General features: G+C 42.0%; 1 protein-coding gene across 1 annotated transcript in view; it reads right to left on the reverse strand.

The window, feature by feature from the left end:
* Nucleotides 1-1,110: 1,110 nt before the first annotated feature.
* The window catches only part of SLC23A2 (solute carrier family 23 member 2), a 138,285-nt gene continuing 125,200 nt past the window's right edge, over nucleotides 1,111-14,195 (reverse strand). Inside the window, exons 13-16 of the mRNA XM_069547962.1 lie at nucleotides 11,496-11,625; nucleotides 10,285-10,422; nucleotides 7,302-7,397; nucleotides 1,111-5,489 (exon numbers count right to left, since the gene is read on the reverse strand). Coding sequence (XP_069404063.1) covers nucleotides 5,257-5,489; nucleotides 7,302-7,397; nucleotides 10,285-10,422; nucleotides 11,496-11,625 — 597 coding nt within the window. The 3' untranslated portion in view covers nucleotides 1,111-5,256. The remainder of the gene's footprint in view (nucleotides 5,490-7,301; nucleotides 7,398-10,284; nucleotides 10,423-11,495; nucleotides 11,626-14,195) is intronic.

The following is a 14,195-nucleotide window of genomic DNA, read 5'->3' on the forward strand; positions in this document are numbered from 1 at the left end:
ACCCGAAATCCAGGGAGTGGGCCTCTCTTGGGGAGGAATGGGGGTGTACCAGGTGAGAGGTCCATGGGGTAGGGGGTGGGGCTTTAATACTGAAATGTGCTGTTGTCCCAACTGGGGGTGAGAACATGGGTATGAAATACCTCACATGTATTTCCCTCACGTATACAGTGGTGCAAGGTGCAACAGTTCATCTTGTAACTGGATGCTTATCCTGACTCACAGGTCAGGATACCGGACACTGGAAGCAGCAGGTTGAATTCCTATGGAAGTAGCTATGGTGTTCACTATGGCTCAAACGGCCAGACACAAACGAGGGATAAAGATGTGGATTTATTGTTGTTCAGTCACTGTGTCTGACTCTTTCAGAACCCATGGACTACAGAACACCAGGCCTCCCTGTCTTTCACTATCTCCTGGCATTTGCCCAAGTTTATGTCCACTGACCCAGTGATGCCATACAACCATCTCTTCCTCTGCCACCCTCTTCTCCTTTTGCCTCATTGAAAAAGACCCCAATGCTAGGAAAGACTGAAGGCAGTTGGAGAAAAGATGGGGGTGGAGGAGCTCCAAGTCTGCTCTAAATTAACAAATACTCCCAAAAAGCACCTCTGGATTTGTCTTCATATTCCGCTGGGAACCATGCCTCTGACTGAATGAGCAGCTCTCAAGCTCGGCTTTGAGCTTTTTCTGGCACCCACACCTCAGCAATTCCTGTACCAGCCTCAACCCTAAAGGGGCCAAGATTACTCTGGGAACCTTAGATTTCACTGTGTAGACACGACAGTCTTTTTGGTCACCAATACCTAAAAGGTCTCCAGCCTCTAGATGCCACTAACTTACTAAGAGACTCATAATTTCACCCCAAAGCCCAGCATGAGTGCATCCTCCAACCAAGGTCTCCTTTTCCCATTAGGCATTCTCCCAAGGAGACAAAGGTTCTCTAGCCATGGGGGCCAATGATACTTCAGCAACTGCTATCCTCCTTTGAGTTTTTAATGTATCGGAAACTGTTGAACCGAAATTTTTATTAGTTGATTTCCCTCCCCAGGTGATGACTTTTAATTAACGACAAGTTTCTTAAAGACCAGGCAAAGTACATGAACAGCAGAATCGAGTCCAGGAGAGCTTTTATTTGTACGCAACAGTTTTAAAAATACAGAATAAAATAGCTTTATCTCTACTATTATTCACAACATCTGGTCCAAATATTACATATTAAAATACTTAAACGTTTAATGAAGGTATGTTAGAAAAACAATATGAAAATTCTTTTTAAAAACGCCATAAAAGAATTAGACATAAAAAACAACCCCACCCCAAATACCCTCAATATGCAAAATAAAAATAAAAACCAAACAAAATCCCAGAAAGGTATATAGCCAAAGTCAGTCACAAAAACTTAAGGAAAATATAGGCATCCCTACTGTTTTAAGAACAGTCAGAAATTGGCTAACATGACAAAGGTTGCTATGAATGAACAAAAAGGGTTTTAACTTGACTGTCAGTAAGATGGCACCACTGGGGAGGGTGTCCTAAGTGCCAGGAAACACACAGAGCAATTCTAAGGAGGCTGGATGTCACCAGTGTAGGGCGAGGACAAGGAGGTCAAGAATAGCCTAAAAGGAAAGGAATGTGTGAGAGGCAGCTGAAAAGGGATCTTCAGCGTTAACATGCTTCAAGGGTCCAAGGGCAGAGGCTGAATGCTGGCAAAAATGGGCAACCATCTTGCACTACTCCACTTGTGACTACAGGAGGAATGGAGGGCAGAGGAGGTCCTATTCTCTGGGTCAAAACTGTAAGGGGACAGAGCACAACACAAGGAACATGTGAGGCCCCAAGTGTTTCCCAAAGACCAAGTGGTGGCTCGCTGGAGAAGTGGGCCCTGTGAGAGCTCAGGCTGCCAGGGCATTCAGGGGGGCACAGCCGGGTGAGCAAACCAGGAGGCAGCAACAGCCATGCCAGGCATGTCGCCCGCAGCTGTGTGTCCACCCCAAGCTGTGGGGGTGAGTATGCAGGATGCTGCCTTTCTGTGCACCAGACAGGTTCTGGGATGAGGCTTCTGCCACAGTTCCTTATTCATCTCCTATCTGGCCTGACCATTCTTGTGGCATTGATTATTATGGAAGATTATAGTTGTCAACTTCAAGTCTAAGTTGCTAGTACTAATATTTCAGCAGGGACATGAATTAAAGAAATAACAACTTAGCTCATGGTCATAAAATATATGCGTGGGTAAATAAAGTATAAACACATACTAGAGATTCATCAATGGAGAAATTCTATCATCACATGACATTGTCATGAAAATTATCATTCCCTCCCTGGAAAACTGTGACTATTATCCTGGGTAGAAATATTTTACTATATGGAAATACTGCAATATTCATGCATAAACCAGGTTATCATCATGAAAGTCAGTATTCTACAGTATGAAGCAAATCCTGTGTATGAATTTGTTACCATGAAAACGGGAAACCATCAGGACCCTTGCCTTGATCAATCACAAGAAACTTACTACAGTCTAACACTGAAGCCCCCTTAAGAAAGATTCTGTATCAGTAAATCTATGTGAAATTCGCTAGTGAGAATAAGAATGACAATTGCCTACGAAGACTGGAGCCATTTCCCGTTTTTCTACGATCCATGTTAGATATTTTATCAAAACCAGTGTGGGTTCTCCCTTGCCCCCCCACCAGTGATACTGTAGTGTCTTTTGTCCTATTTGTAAGTTTCTACTTTTCACATCATGATCATCAATATAAATGTGAAAATGAGGGGGTAGGTGTACAAGTGGGAACTGGAGAATGAATGCTCTGTCCAAGGACATTCACATTCAAAACATCCTACAATGTCCAACTGGCCAAAGCACGGGGTGTATGTGGCCCCAGTAATGCACATAGCAGGTGCACAGGCACAGTATCCCCCAAAACCCCCTCTTCAGGTATGTGCTCAAACCAAGAAACAGATGAATATAGTTTTTTTTCAACTACAGACTCATTCTTCAGTGTATCTGCAAGCAAGAGGACACTTCCTAACCTCCTGTGCCTTCCCTGCCATGAACAGAGAATCTAAGTTGGTCCCAATGGAACGAGAAGGGGGAAAACCCTCTTTTTCCAATAGGAGGTATGGGCACAGGGCTTCTTTGCACATTTTGAAGACTTGCACACATCCTGAGTGTTACCCATTGGGAGAGAAGATGCCTGGGTCAAGTTAAGCTGAAGGGAACTTGTTCCTGAATTACCAATGGTTCAGAGGCTTTCATTTGGGTATTTGGTCATTCTGCTCATCTAGAGACCAAAAATGCTGTAAATCTCTGGGATGTTTAACAGTTTTCCCCACTATTCAGAGGAGAGAAACTGGAGATGCTAAGCAAAATATAAAGAATAAACTAGGCAATTAAGGTGACAACTAGGGCTGTCAGTCTTCAGGGCTTACCAAGTCAACAGGATGAAAATCATTAACCAGTGTGCTTCTAAATATGCTCCCCCCCCAAAAAAAAAACCCATACAAATTTAAATTTAGAGTCTTTCTTTACTTAATTTGCAATAAGGTTTTGGCAAAACAATGCAGTAGCTCTGGAGTGTTCTTGCCAGAATAGGCCTTAAAGCCCCAAACTTTACAGGAGTCAAGGAGGCCAGTTGTGGGGGCCAGAAATTCACCACGTGGATTCAAGGCTCCTAAGAGCCATGTGCCCACTGCCTGTAAACAATCAGGTAAATAAACACTTAAGAAGCACTATCTCATGAAACAAGGTCACTCAGACTTTTCCTTTGATTGAAAATTTCAAACCAAATTCAATAAGTCATTTTTGTCAGAAATAATGTTATTAATAAGAATTTAACAGAGGGGGACTGCTAGCTGCTTTTCTTATCCCTTCAACAAGAAAGGAAGCATTTGGTCAGGGGATCTAGCCTTCCCCTCTGGAAAATAAAAATCCAGCAGACATTCAACATGACAACCCACAGAAAGTCTCCTTAAGCCTTAACTGCCAGATGTGAATGGCAGCTTAACTGCAGTGATTAATTTACCAGGATGCGGAACCATTCAGTACGGCAGCTGTTTTGTCACCTGCCCTGGCTTCCCTTCTTCACAAAACAAATCAATGTATAACTTAACTCATGGTTTCTGGGCTCTGGTCCAGCAGTCAGTTTGATGAACAGATTAAGCATTATGTATTTACACTTTCATGGTATCAAGCAATACAAAACACAACCACAATAATGGTTACTGGCCTTCTAGAGCCATGACAACAAACGTCCCTGTTGGTGTCCACAGCTTTCACAAATGCTGGTTCCTTTCTTAATGGGGGATAGGAGATAAGGGACAAGTAATAGGGATTTTAGGTAACAGGGTCACGTGGAAAAACACTGATTTTAAAAATCCATAATCAGTAACATTAAATAGGAATAGAATCTTGTAATTACAAATACACACAACAATAACTGACATCCACATGTCAGCAGAGCCAAGATCCTCATAAACATCTGCTTGGTGCCTTTGTGTGGCACTCTATACCCGTCACACCAGCCAGGAGTGATAAATACCAAATAGAGTGTCTCAGCTACTAGTAAAAAGGAGACCAATAAGAGATGGGTTGGCCTAGCTTGGGCCAGGGTGGCACCAAGAAAGTGTAATTGAGAATCAGATACTGATTTCAAGGTACTTTCCCTTCCTGTCCAATCCCCCAATTTCCATTCTATCTGTACAGACTTTACCCATGCACAGATTTGGGCACAGTGTAAAGCATCTCATTGTTTTCAACTGGCCAGCAGCCACCTATACACAGCATCAGGCATCATAAAATCACACTTGACCAGTCAGTTGTGACAATGCAAGGATACTGGTACCCCCTGACCAGAGGAGGTCTCTGTAGGTGCAGGTCCTGGTGCTTTCAAGGACAGAAAGCCCCTGAACCCTGGAAGTGGCCTGTAAGTAAGCTAGCACAGGGTGTTAGAAGGGGACTGAAAACAAGAAGTCACTGCAGACTTCAAGCATCCGCTCCCACAGGAGAGCAGGAACTTCAAATTCAGTGACCATGACCATCAACAGATGTTCTCAAGGGCTTAAATAAAAAGATAGGTGAGACATCGTATCAGACATGATCACACCCACGAGAAAAAGCTACCTGTAATCTGTCTTAGCTCTGGGGTGGAGAATGTAAATGCAGATCTACAAACATATATGTTACTTCCTGTTACGCAGCAAGGAACTACAGGTTCATGCCTCACTGTGGCCAGGCCACAGGATGAGCTACGGCTATACTGTGGCCTGCGAGTCTTCATCTGAACTCCGGCTACTAGCGCTCTTCCCGAGGCCTTTCCATGTGTAGCCTGCAAAGGTTGGGCTGATGGGTAAGTAGCTGAAACATCTGTATTTTTTAATAATGTTCATGCCAAATGGTAAATCATAGGATTCCATGCCATCGAGAGACTTGCTCCCTTTGCCCACGCCCTTCTTCCATTTTCTGATTCCTCTTTCCTCTGGAGTACCTGTGGAACACACACAGCAAAACAAAAACAGAACAATGGAATATTTAGTTGAACAGTTCTACCAAGAATTGACATTCTCTGCTTCTGTTGTCCCGTAGATTGAATGGAATAGGATGATAGAAAAGAACACTTGAGGAAGTAGTTGATGCTCAAGCCAGAAATCTAAGAATCACTAACCACTCAAAACAAATATTTCTAAAACACAGATCTGATCTTGCAAAATAGGTTCCGAATCCTTAGTATATCTCACAATGACTTCACTACTCGGTCACTGCACACCCACCACCCCCTCATCTAGACATCAGTTCAGTTCAGTTGCTCAGTCGTGTCCAACTCTTTGAAACCCCATGGACTGCAGCATGCCAGGCCTCCCTGTCCATCACCAACTCCTGGAGATGACTCAAACTCATGTCCATTGAGTCAGTGATGTCATCCAACCATCTTATCCTGTCATCCCCTTCTCCCACCTTCAATCTTTCCCAGCATCAGGGTCTTTACAAATGAGTCAGTTCTTCACATCAGGTGGCCAAAGTATTGGAGTTTCAGCTTCAGTATCAGTCCATCCAATGAACATTCAGGACTGATTCCCTTTAGGATGGACTGGTTGGATCTCCTTGATGTCCAAGGGACTCTCAAGAGTCTTCTCCAACACCACAGTTCAAAAGCATCAATTCTTTGGCGCTCAGCTTTCTTTATCTAGACATACCACTTTTTGTATTGCTTTGCTCCATTTTACTAGGGGGTGGGGTGCATTTGTCACAAATTACCCACTTGTGGTCCTATGAGGATGAACTTCCACTGGTGTAACACTCCTGGCAATTCTGCACCCTGAGAGATGAGTCAGCAAGAAAGACCTGGATTTTCATGGTTCAGCACTCCTGGATTCCTTTTCAAAAGTCTTTACAGTGCAGATAGCACTGGTACCTGCTTTTAGCTCCGTGGGAGCCCTAACAGTATATTTCTCTGCCTGAGCCTGGGTGATGAGGTCTATCCTATGGTGCAGGGCTTAAGAACTTCTCATTATTTTCACACGTATAAGCTATGCCCTCACATGGGCATTTCAGTAATGAAACTGACCATTTCCATCTGCCTGACTCCTTTGTCTCTCTCTCTATTAAGTGCTGAGTTAAGAAAGAAAGAGGATATTACTGACCTCCCACAAATCTAACACCTTCCACCTACTCATGTGTGTGATTCCTTCTGCCTGATGTGTTCATCTCTCATTTCCCCAGTGACCTCTTCTTGATTGAGGCTTTTGGAGGTAGATCAAGGGCAAAATCTCAACAGAACCTTTAAGCTCAAAAATTAACATCACCCTTCTTTGACAGGATGAATCCACCAGTCTGTCCATGGCGGCATTTTACAATATAAAGTAGCCTTCGCTAGGAAGCCACAAGGCAGGCCCTGCACTGCATCTTAAGTCTGTCACCCAGCACTTGGCATAGAAGGAGGAGGAGTGCTGTCCGCTGGTAGCAGCTGGCTCAGAAGTATGTGAACAGGTCAATGAAAGCCAAACTGCAGGGCTCCAGGCAAGGCTGAGCAGGAGGGCAGGTAGCTGGAGCATGCTCAAGGCATCCTGCTGCCATATCACCATATACAAAGAGTTCACCTGTTTTCTCTTAGAAATAATTCAGCAAGAAGGAAAAAAACTAAAGTGATTCATGAAAGGTGGCTCAAGGTATCATCTTAACCACTTTAGAAAAGTTTAATCAGTGATGGCTTTGAACTGATTCATGCTTCCTGCTTCCCATATTTATTTGGCAAAAAAGTTGGTCACATATGTAATAAGCATGTTTGATATATGCCACATACCTGGGATGGTGTTATCCAAAATAAAAGCCACACAGCCTCCTACAAACATAGCAGTTGTGAGAAGAACATTCAACACTTGATCGATTCCTGTTATCCCTAAAAACAACATAGCAACAGGTCACAGACAGAATAGACTTGTCCTTGACTTAGAAAGGAACACTGGGGTGGACCCTAATTGCCAGTCAATGCAGTGCATGAAAGTGTAAATTTCTATTGTGCGTGTATAAATTTTTGCCAGTAATGCCTTAAACTGCTATGACAATAATAGTAAATAAATTATTTAAACTACCTTCAACAATAATCAAGTTATCTCCATAAGGAAAATTTCTAACAATGATTCACAGAAAGTAAATCTAACAGAGGGGACTTCCTTGGTGGTCCAGTGGTTAAGAATTCCAATGCAGGGGACGAGGGTTCGGTCCGTGGTTAGGGAACCAAGACCCCACATGCTTCAAAGCAACTAAGCCTGTCTGCTCAATGAAAGAGCCTGTGCACCACAACCAAGACCCAGCACAGTCCCCACCCCAAATCTAACAGAGTGGAGTTTACTCTGTAATCAACTATGACGCCTTCAGGAGTGTGGGGGAGTGCTGCTTGCAGATTAAAAAAAATATATCAATATAAAAGATGGCTACTGTAAGGCTGAAAAACTTACAAAGTGAATAACAAGATGACAAAAATATTCATGAGATCAGCAATCAAATGAAGGGCTTCAGAATTCTGGGTTACTAATTAGTGCTTAGCTGCTTTTAATTTAGAGCAAATTTATTTGCAAAGATGTCATTATATGAATGAGATACATTAAAATAGAAATTCACACACTTTTTATATTTAAAAATATAATGATCTCCAACAGAAAAATAACAAGTGTGGTGAGAATGTGGAGAAAGAGAAATCATTGTGTTCAACATACCTGATGGGAATGTTGTGAGCAATGTTCCATAGCTCACCTGCTATGGAAAACAGGTATTCCTCAAAAAGTTAAACAGAACAGCCCAACAATTCTATTCTTAGGCATATACCCCAAAGAATTAAAAACAGGTACTCAAATAGTCCTCATTACCAGGCAGATTCTGTTATTTGTGAATTGCCTACACACTAAAATTTATTTGTAAACCCAAAATGAATACTTGTGGTGCTTTTAGTCATTCATGGACATGTACAAAGCAGTGAAAATTTTGAGTCACCCGACACACGTGTTCCCAGCTGAGGTTAAACAAGGTAATGCTCTGTCTTCTGGTTTCAGCTCTCAGACTGTAAACAATATTCTTTTAGCAGTCTGTATAATAACACATTTTGGGGGGGCATTTTTGTGCTTCTTCATTGGTGATCTCGCTATTTAAAAAAGCCCCACTACAAGATGGTCATGATATGCCTAATAGAGAAAATATGGGAGATGAATGTCATTCAGGCATGAGATCTAGTGCTACTGACTGTGTTCTCCCAAGAGCAATGGTTCAGGGTTTGCTAACTCTATATTCATGGGGATTTTACAGAACATAACTACCATGAGAGAGAACTGCCTGTACTTGCACATCAATGTCCATAACAGTACTATTTACCCTAGTCAAAAAGTAGAAACAACTCAAATGTGCATCAGTGGAAAAATGGATAAACAGATTATGGTATCCACATACAATGGAATACTATCTAGCCATAAAAATAAATGAAATACTTATATATGGATAAATCTTGAAAACATTCTGACAAGTGAAAGAAGCCAGACATAAAAAGTCACATAATGTAGGATTCCATTTATGAAACATCCAGAATAGGTAAATTCATAGAAATAGAAAGCAGACTGGTGGTTGCCAGGCACTGAGAGGAAGGGAAATGATGGGGGTTAACTATTTAATGGATATGAAATTTTATTTTGGGCTGATGAGAATGTTTTGGAAGCCAGAGAGAGGTGATGATTAGATTATACAACATTGTAAATGTACTAAAATACCACTGAACTGTTCACTTTAACATGATTAATTTTATGTTATGTGAACATCAGCTAAAAAAAAAATACATACACACATATATAAAATGATCCCCAATTCTGCATAAAATGTCAGCAGCAAAAGTTGTTTCTTAAGATGTTCTTCCTTCGCTCATTCTTTATGACATTTGGGTATTAACATAAAAAGGAATTAGGGACTTCCCTGGTGGTCCAGTGGTTAAGACTTTGTCTTCCAATGCAGGGGTTGCAGGTTGGTCAAGGAGCTAAGATCCGACATGCTTTGTGGCCAAAATGTCAAAACATAAAACAGAAGTAATGTTGTCACCAAGTTCAATAAAGACTTTAAAAATAGTCCACATCACGAAGAACTTTTTTAAAAAGGAATTAAACATACACACACTACTATATATAAAATAGGTAACTAATGAGCACCTACTGTATAGCACAAAGAATTCTATTCAGTGCTCTGTGGTGACCTAAATGGGAAGGAAATCCACAAAACAGGGGGGTATGTGTACTTGTATAATGATTCACTTTGCTGTACGATAAAAATGTATGCGATATTGTAAAGCAACTATATTCCAGTAAAAATTTTTTTAAGAAGGTTGATCTTGAACTCAAAATAGTTGTAATTCCAACAGAAAAACATGTATGCCAAAGTATATGAAGTTGAGTTTCAAGAAATTCTAAATTTTAATATAGCCTTAGTCTGAAAAATCAAAAGGTTTTACAGAAGCATTCTCCAAAAGGGTAGGGTGCTGATTTGTTTGGCTTAAAAAAAAAAAAAAAAAGAACAGATGGAAGCAGGGAAAGGAAAAAAGAAAAAAGGAAGAAGGGAGACTGTGCCATGCACATCAGTTATATGCATTTGCCAACTCAAGTGGGGAGTGCAAAGGGATTCAAGTTAAACTTCGGCCAAGTGGGACTACAATGAAATACACAGATGAACATTCATTAAAATGATTCCTGAAGTTTCATGAACTGGTGGTTGTGGTTCCAGTTTTGCCACAAGATTCAAGGCCTGTTTTCTCCTACCTGTGACAAGAGGGTTCTGTCTGAGGTAACTTGGAAGGACGAGCCCAAAGAAGATTGAAAATCCAAGCACAAAGAGGTTCCGGGAAGAATTTAAATCAATGAACTGCAAGTTAGAGAGTCCAACAGCTGTGATCATTCCTAGAGAGAAAACATCAGACCACAAGATCCATTATCTCACCTATGGCATGGATGACAAGTACGCTGTCCAGGGCAGACTCCCTACAATGGCCTTTCTCTGTCCCATCAGAAACAAGTTGGGAGACCTGTGTAGTGTCAGGATGGAACCAGAATGTGACCACTTGACCCAGGCACTATCTGGGTTTATTCAGGGGCATAAACATTACACTTTCTTTAGACCAGGCAGAAAACTAAAGACAATGGTTCCCCTTAAAAACTCAACTCAAACATTTTAATTACATTAGGATACGGGCTTGAATATCAGGTCCCTGATTACTAATGTGAATGGCACAGAGATAAAACTGACTCCCTTTATGTAAAAACTGACAGTTTTAAATGGCCCACAGGGAGAAGATATCTGAGCTTAAATCAATCAGAAATGGCAACTAGGGACTTCCTTGGTGGTCCAGTAGTTAAGACTGTGCTTACAATGCAGGGGGTGTGGGTTCGATTCCTGGTCAGAGAACTGGCAACTAAGATCCCACATGGTTGTCTATGGCCATACCATCCTGAACATTTCATCTGATCTCAGAAACTAAGTAGGGTTGGGCCTGGTTAGTACTCGCATGGGAGATCCCACATGCTGTACAGTACGGACAAACGAAAGAGAAAAGAAAAGAACATTGCTCCTGAAGGTCTTATCTGCAACTAAATCCGTAATGGAATAATTCAGATACAAGAAAAGAAACAGCTTCTATACCACATTAAAATATGTGATATCCAAAGATATCCGCAGAGGATATTCAAGGCAGCATGCTTTCAATAAAGCATGATAAGAACCTTAAAAAAATGGCAACTAGAGACTAAAATTTAATCTGATTTTTCTTAGCTCAGTTATTCTACCGTTAATATCAATTCAACTCAGAAAGTGATATGCATTTATATGTTTATATATGTTTATAAGGTATATCCTTTTGTATTTTAAAATAGAAATTTATCATTACCTTCAGTCTCACTGAAGGAATTCCTTAGCAATGTGAAGAAAGAAAAGGAGCTTGAGAAGAAAGCCAACTAACAAAGAAATGGAATTTTACCAAAGAGAGTACAGAAGAGGGCACCAAGCACAGGATCTGGAAGGGAGGCGAAGAGGGCACTGAACTTTCCGATCATGCCCAATGCGAGCATGAGGGCTGCGCCGTACTGTATCACCCGACGACTGCCAACCTGCAGGACACACAGAGGGCAGAGATAGGCATTCACCTTGAGGTCCTCCAAGAGCATGCAGAACTACTCAGGTCCCAGCAGGCAAATGTGACCAAAACCCACAGACAAAATCTACATTACTCTTAAAACTTTTAGTTAAGAGGGTCTAACTTTACAATGAGGATTGATATCAATACATAACTACTGAAAGCACATCGAGGGTAAAAAGATTCTCACCACCCTTCCTTCTTCCTATCCCATCTGGTTCCTGCTGGAAGCTGACTCCTCTGCTTCATTTGACTATGGGGACCCCAGGGCTTGACCTATGGGTCTCTGAGCCCTGGGCAATGTCACCCCACTCTGCACTCATTCCTGAGCTGTGGTCTTGGGTTTCTTAATGCCCACAGCCACCAGCCAGGATGATCTTGTAGTGTCTCAAATCCAAAATGCGAAAAGTACACCTGGCCCCTGCTTTTCTTCTGGGTTCTGGCAGATAAGACAAAACAGTTCTGGAACTTCTCCTTCTGGCACATTAACCATGAGAGGTGGCACAGCCTAGAGACCACAGTGTGCAGGATTCTAGAGCCGAGAGGCCTGACTCCTATGTCTGCTCCGTCTCTAACCACATGACGGCATTAGCCTCTCAGGGTGGCAGGATCCTCATCTCCGTAACAATGAACAGTGTGCTTCTGCTTTGAGGATTAAATAAGCTCCATGTAAAACAGTCTTAACAACACCTGGCAGGCATTAGGTTATTTGATAGCCTCCCACTTGAACTTGCTTCCTCTGGCCTTTCTTCTGCCCACCTGTCCTCTCCACTGTAATGGAGCAATCTCTTTAACATCATGATTTAGGAGATCAGGTCCCTGCCTAAGTCTTCTGGTGCTCATCCCCCTCCTGGCCAGTTCTCAGACACATATCAAAGTACTGATACTACCCTAAAGCTACCTGCTCTGCAAAGCCTTCTTTCATTCCAAGGCTCAACTCTCCCAACATTGGACTTCTGCAGCATCACACACAGCATTCCCATGTGGTCCCAACTTTATTGGTTAAGTTTGATCTCTGCCTTCTTGAAGCTTCTATCTAGTCCACTGTCACCCAGGTAGCAAGAGACGGAGCTGGCACTGGGCTCAAGAATCCTGCACTATTGGTCTCTACTCTGTGCTGCTTCTCCCAAGAGAAGATCCTGAGGACATAAACTGAATAAAAGAGCTTCCAGAAATGGAATAGTGTCCACAATGCTTTATGTGTGAGTTACAATGAATAGGAATGGCTATTTAAATAATTAAAATGAAATGAAATGTAAAAACGGACTCAGTCGTACTAGCTACATTTCAAGTGTTCAGCAGGAATAAGCAGCTGGGGGGGTCCCTCAGGGGATAGTGCAAGTACAGAACATTTCTACTACTGTGCCATTCTCCTGGATGATGCTGGGCTAGACCTTCCAAGAGCTTCTCAATGAGCCCAAGGGTCAAGTTCAAAGTAAGAAGCAAATCTTTTACTAAGATACCCAGCTAGAATCAGTCACAGCTGATGCTGGAGCCTAGCTTCCATTATTCCAATTTACAGCTCCATCCCATTATACCACCACTAAGTGCAGGGATGCAGCAAAAAGGGTCATGCAAACTGGCAATGGAGCAAAAATGACTTACGCTTGGCTGTATTACATGATAAGGAAGCCTTTCATTTACAAAAAGCAAGCATTTTCAGCAAACATTTTCAAGGACCAGCACTTCAGAGTGAGGGGGAGGTGATGGATACAAATATAAGTAAGTCATAAGCTTATGATCAAATAATGGTACTGCTGCAATTACTAGGTTGTGGGTTGTCCAGTGGGAAGAAAAAACTCTGAAAAGTTGGGGAGGATTCCCTAGAGACGGTCTTGAGGGATGAGTAAGACAAAGAGCAACCAGACAGAGGGATCCATCTCCCAGCAGAGTCAGTCCTGTTAGATGTGCAGTGGGGAGGACTGGGCTGGCCCTAAGGATGCCTGAAACGATAAATCTTGTATGAAAACCATGCATGGAGGGCTGATCTCCCTTAGACGCTGTCCAAAAAAAGCAGCAAGTTAGTCACTCTTTTGTTCAACAAACATTAACCAAGTGCCTGTTATACATTTCTATTCTAAATACCAGAGACACAGCCCTAAAATCCCTGCCCTCCTGGTGCTTATGTGAAGCCTTCACATCTTTCTCACTGCACACTCCCTGGAATTACTTCCTAGGCTCCCTTCTGATCTCCTTGAATTGCAGCTCTGTGTCCAGGGCCACTGAAAAATTGACACTGCATTTCTGACTTTCCAAAAGTGTTCAACAGGGTGGTATGCTGCAGAGAAGAAATGATCTCCTTTCGGATACCATCAAAAAAGATAGTATGGCCAAGAAGATGGTATTTATTCTTCCTAGAAATAAACTTAGGTCTAAATATTGTATAACAGTATCTCTAGTTTGCTTATCTAACCACATGCTAAATGCTTTACATGAAGTAATTCCAAAATTTTGCAAGCTATTGTTAATAGACAAGGGCATAGAAATTCAGAGAGGAGATGTAACTTGCCCATGGTCATGTTAGAAGAATATGATGGAGCCAGG

This window comes from Ovis canadensis, chromosome 13, assembly GCF_042477335.2.
Source record: "Ovis canadensis isolate MfBH-ARS-UI-01 breed Bighorn chromosome 13, ARS-UI_OviCan_v2, whole genome shotgun sequence".
Lineage (NCBI taxonomy): Eukaryota > Metazoa > Chordata > Mammalia > Artiodactyla > Bovidae > Ovis > Ovis canadensis.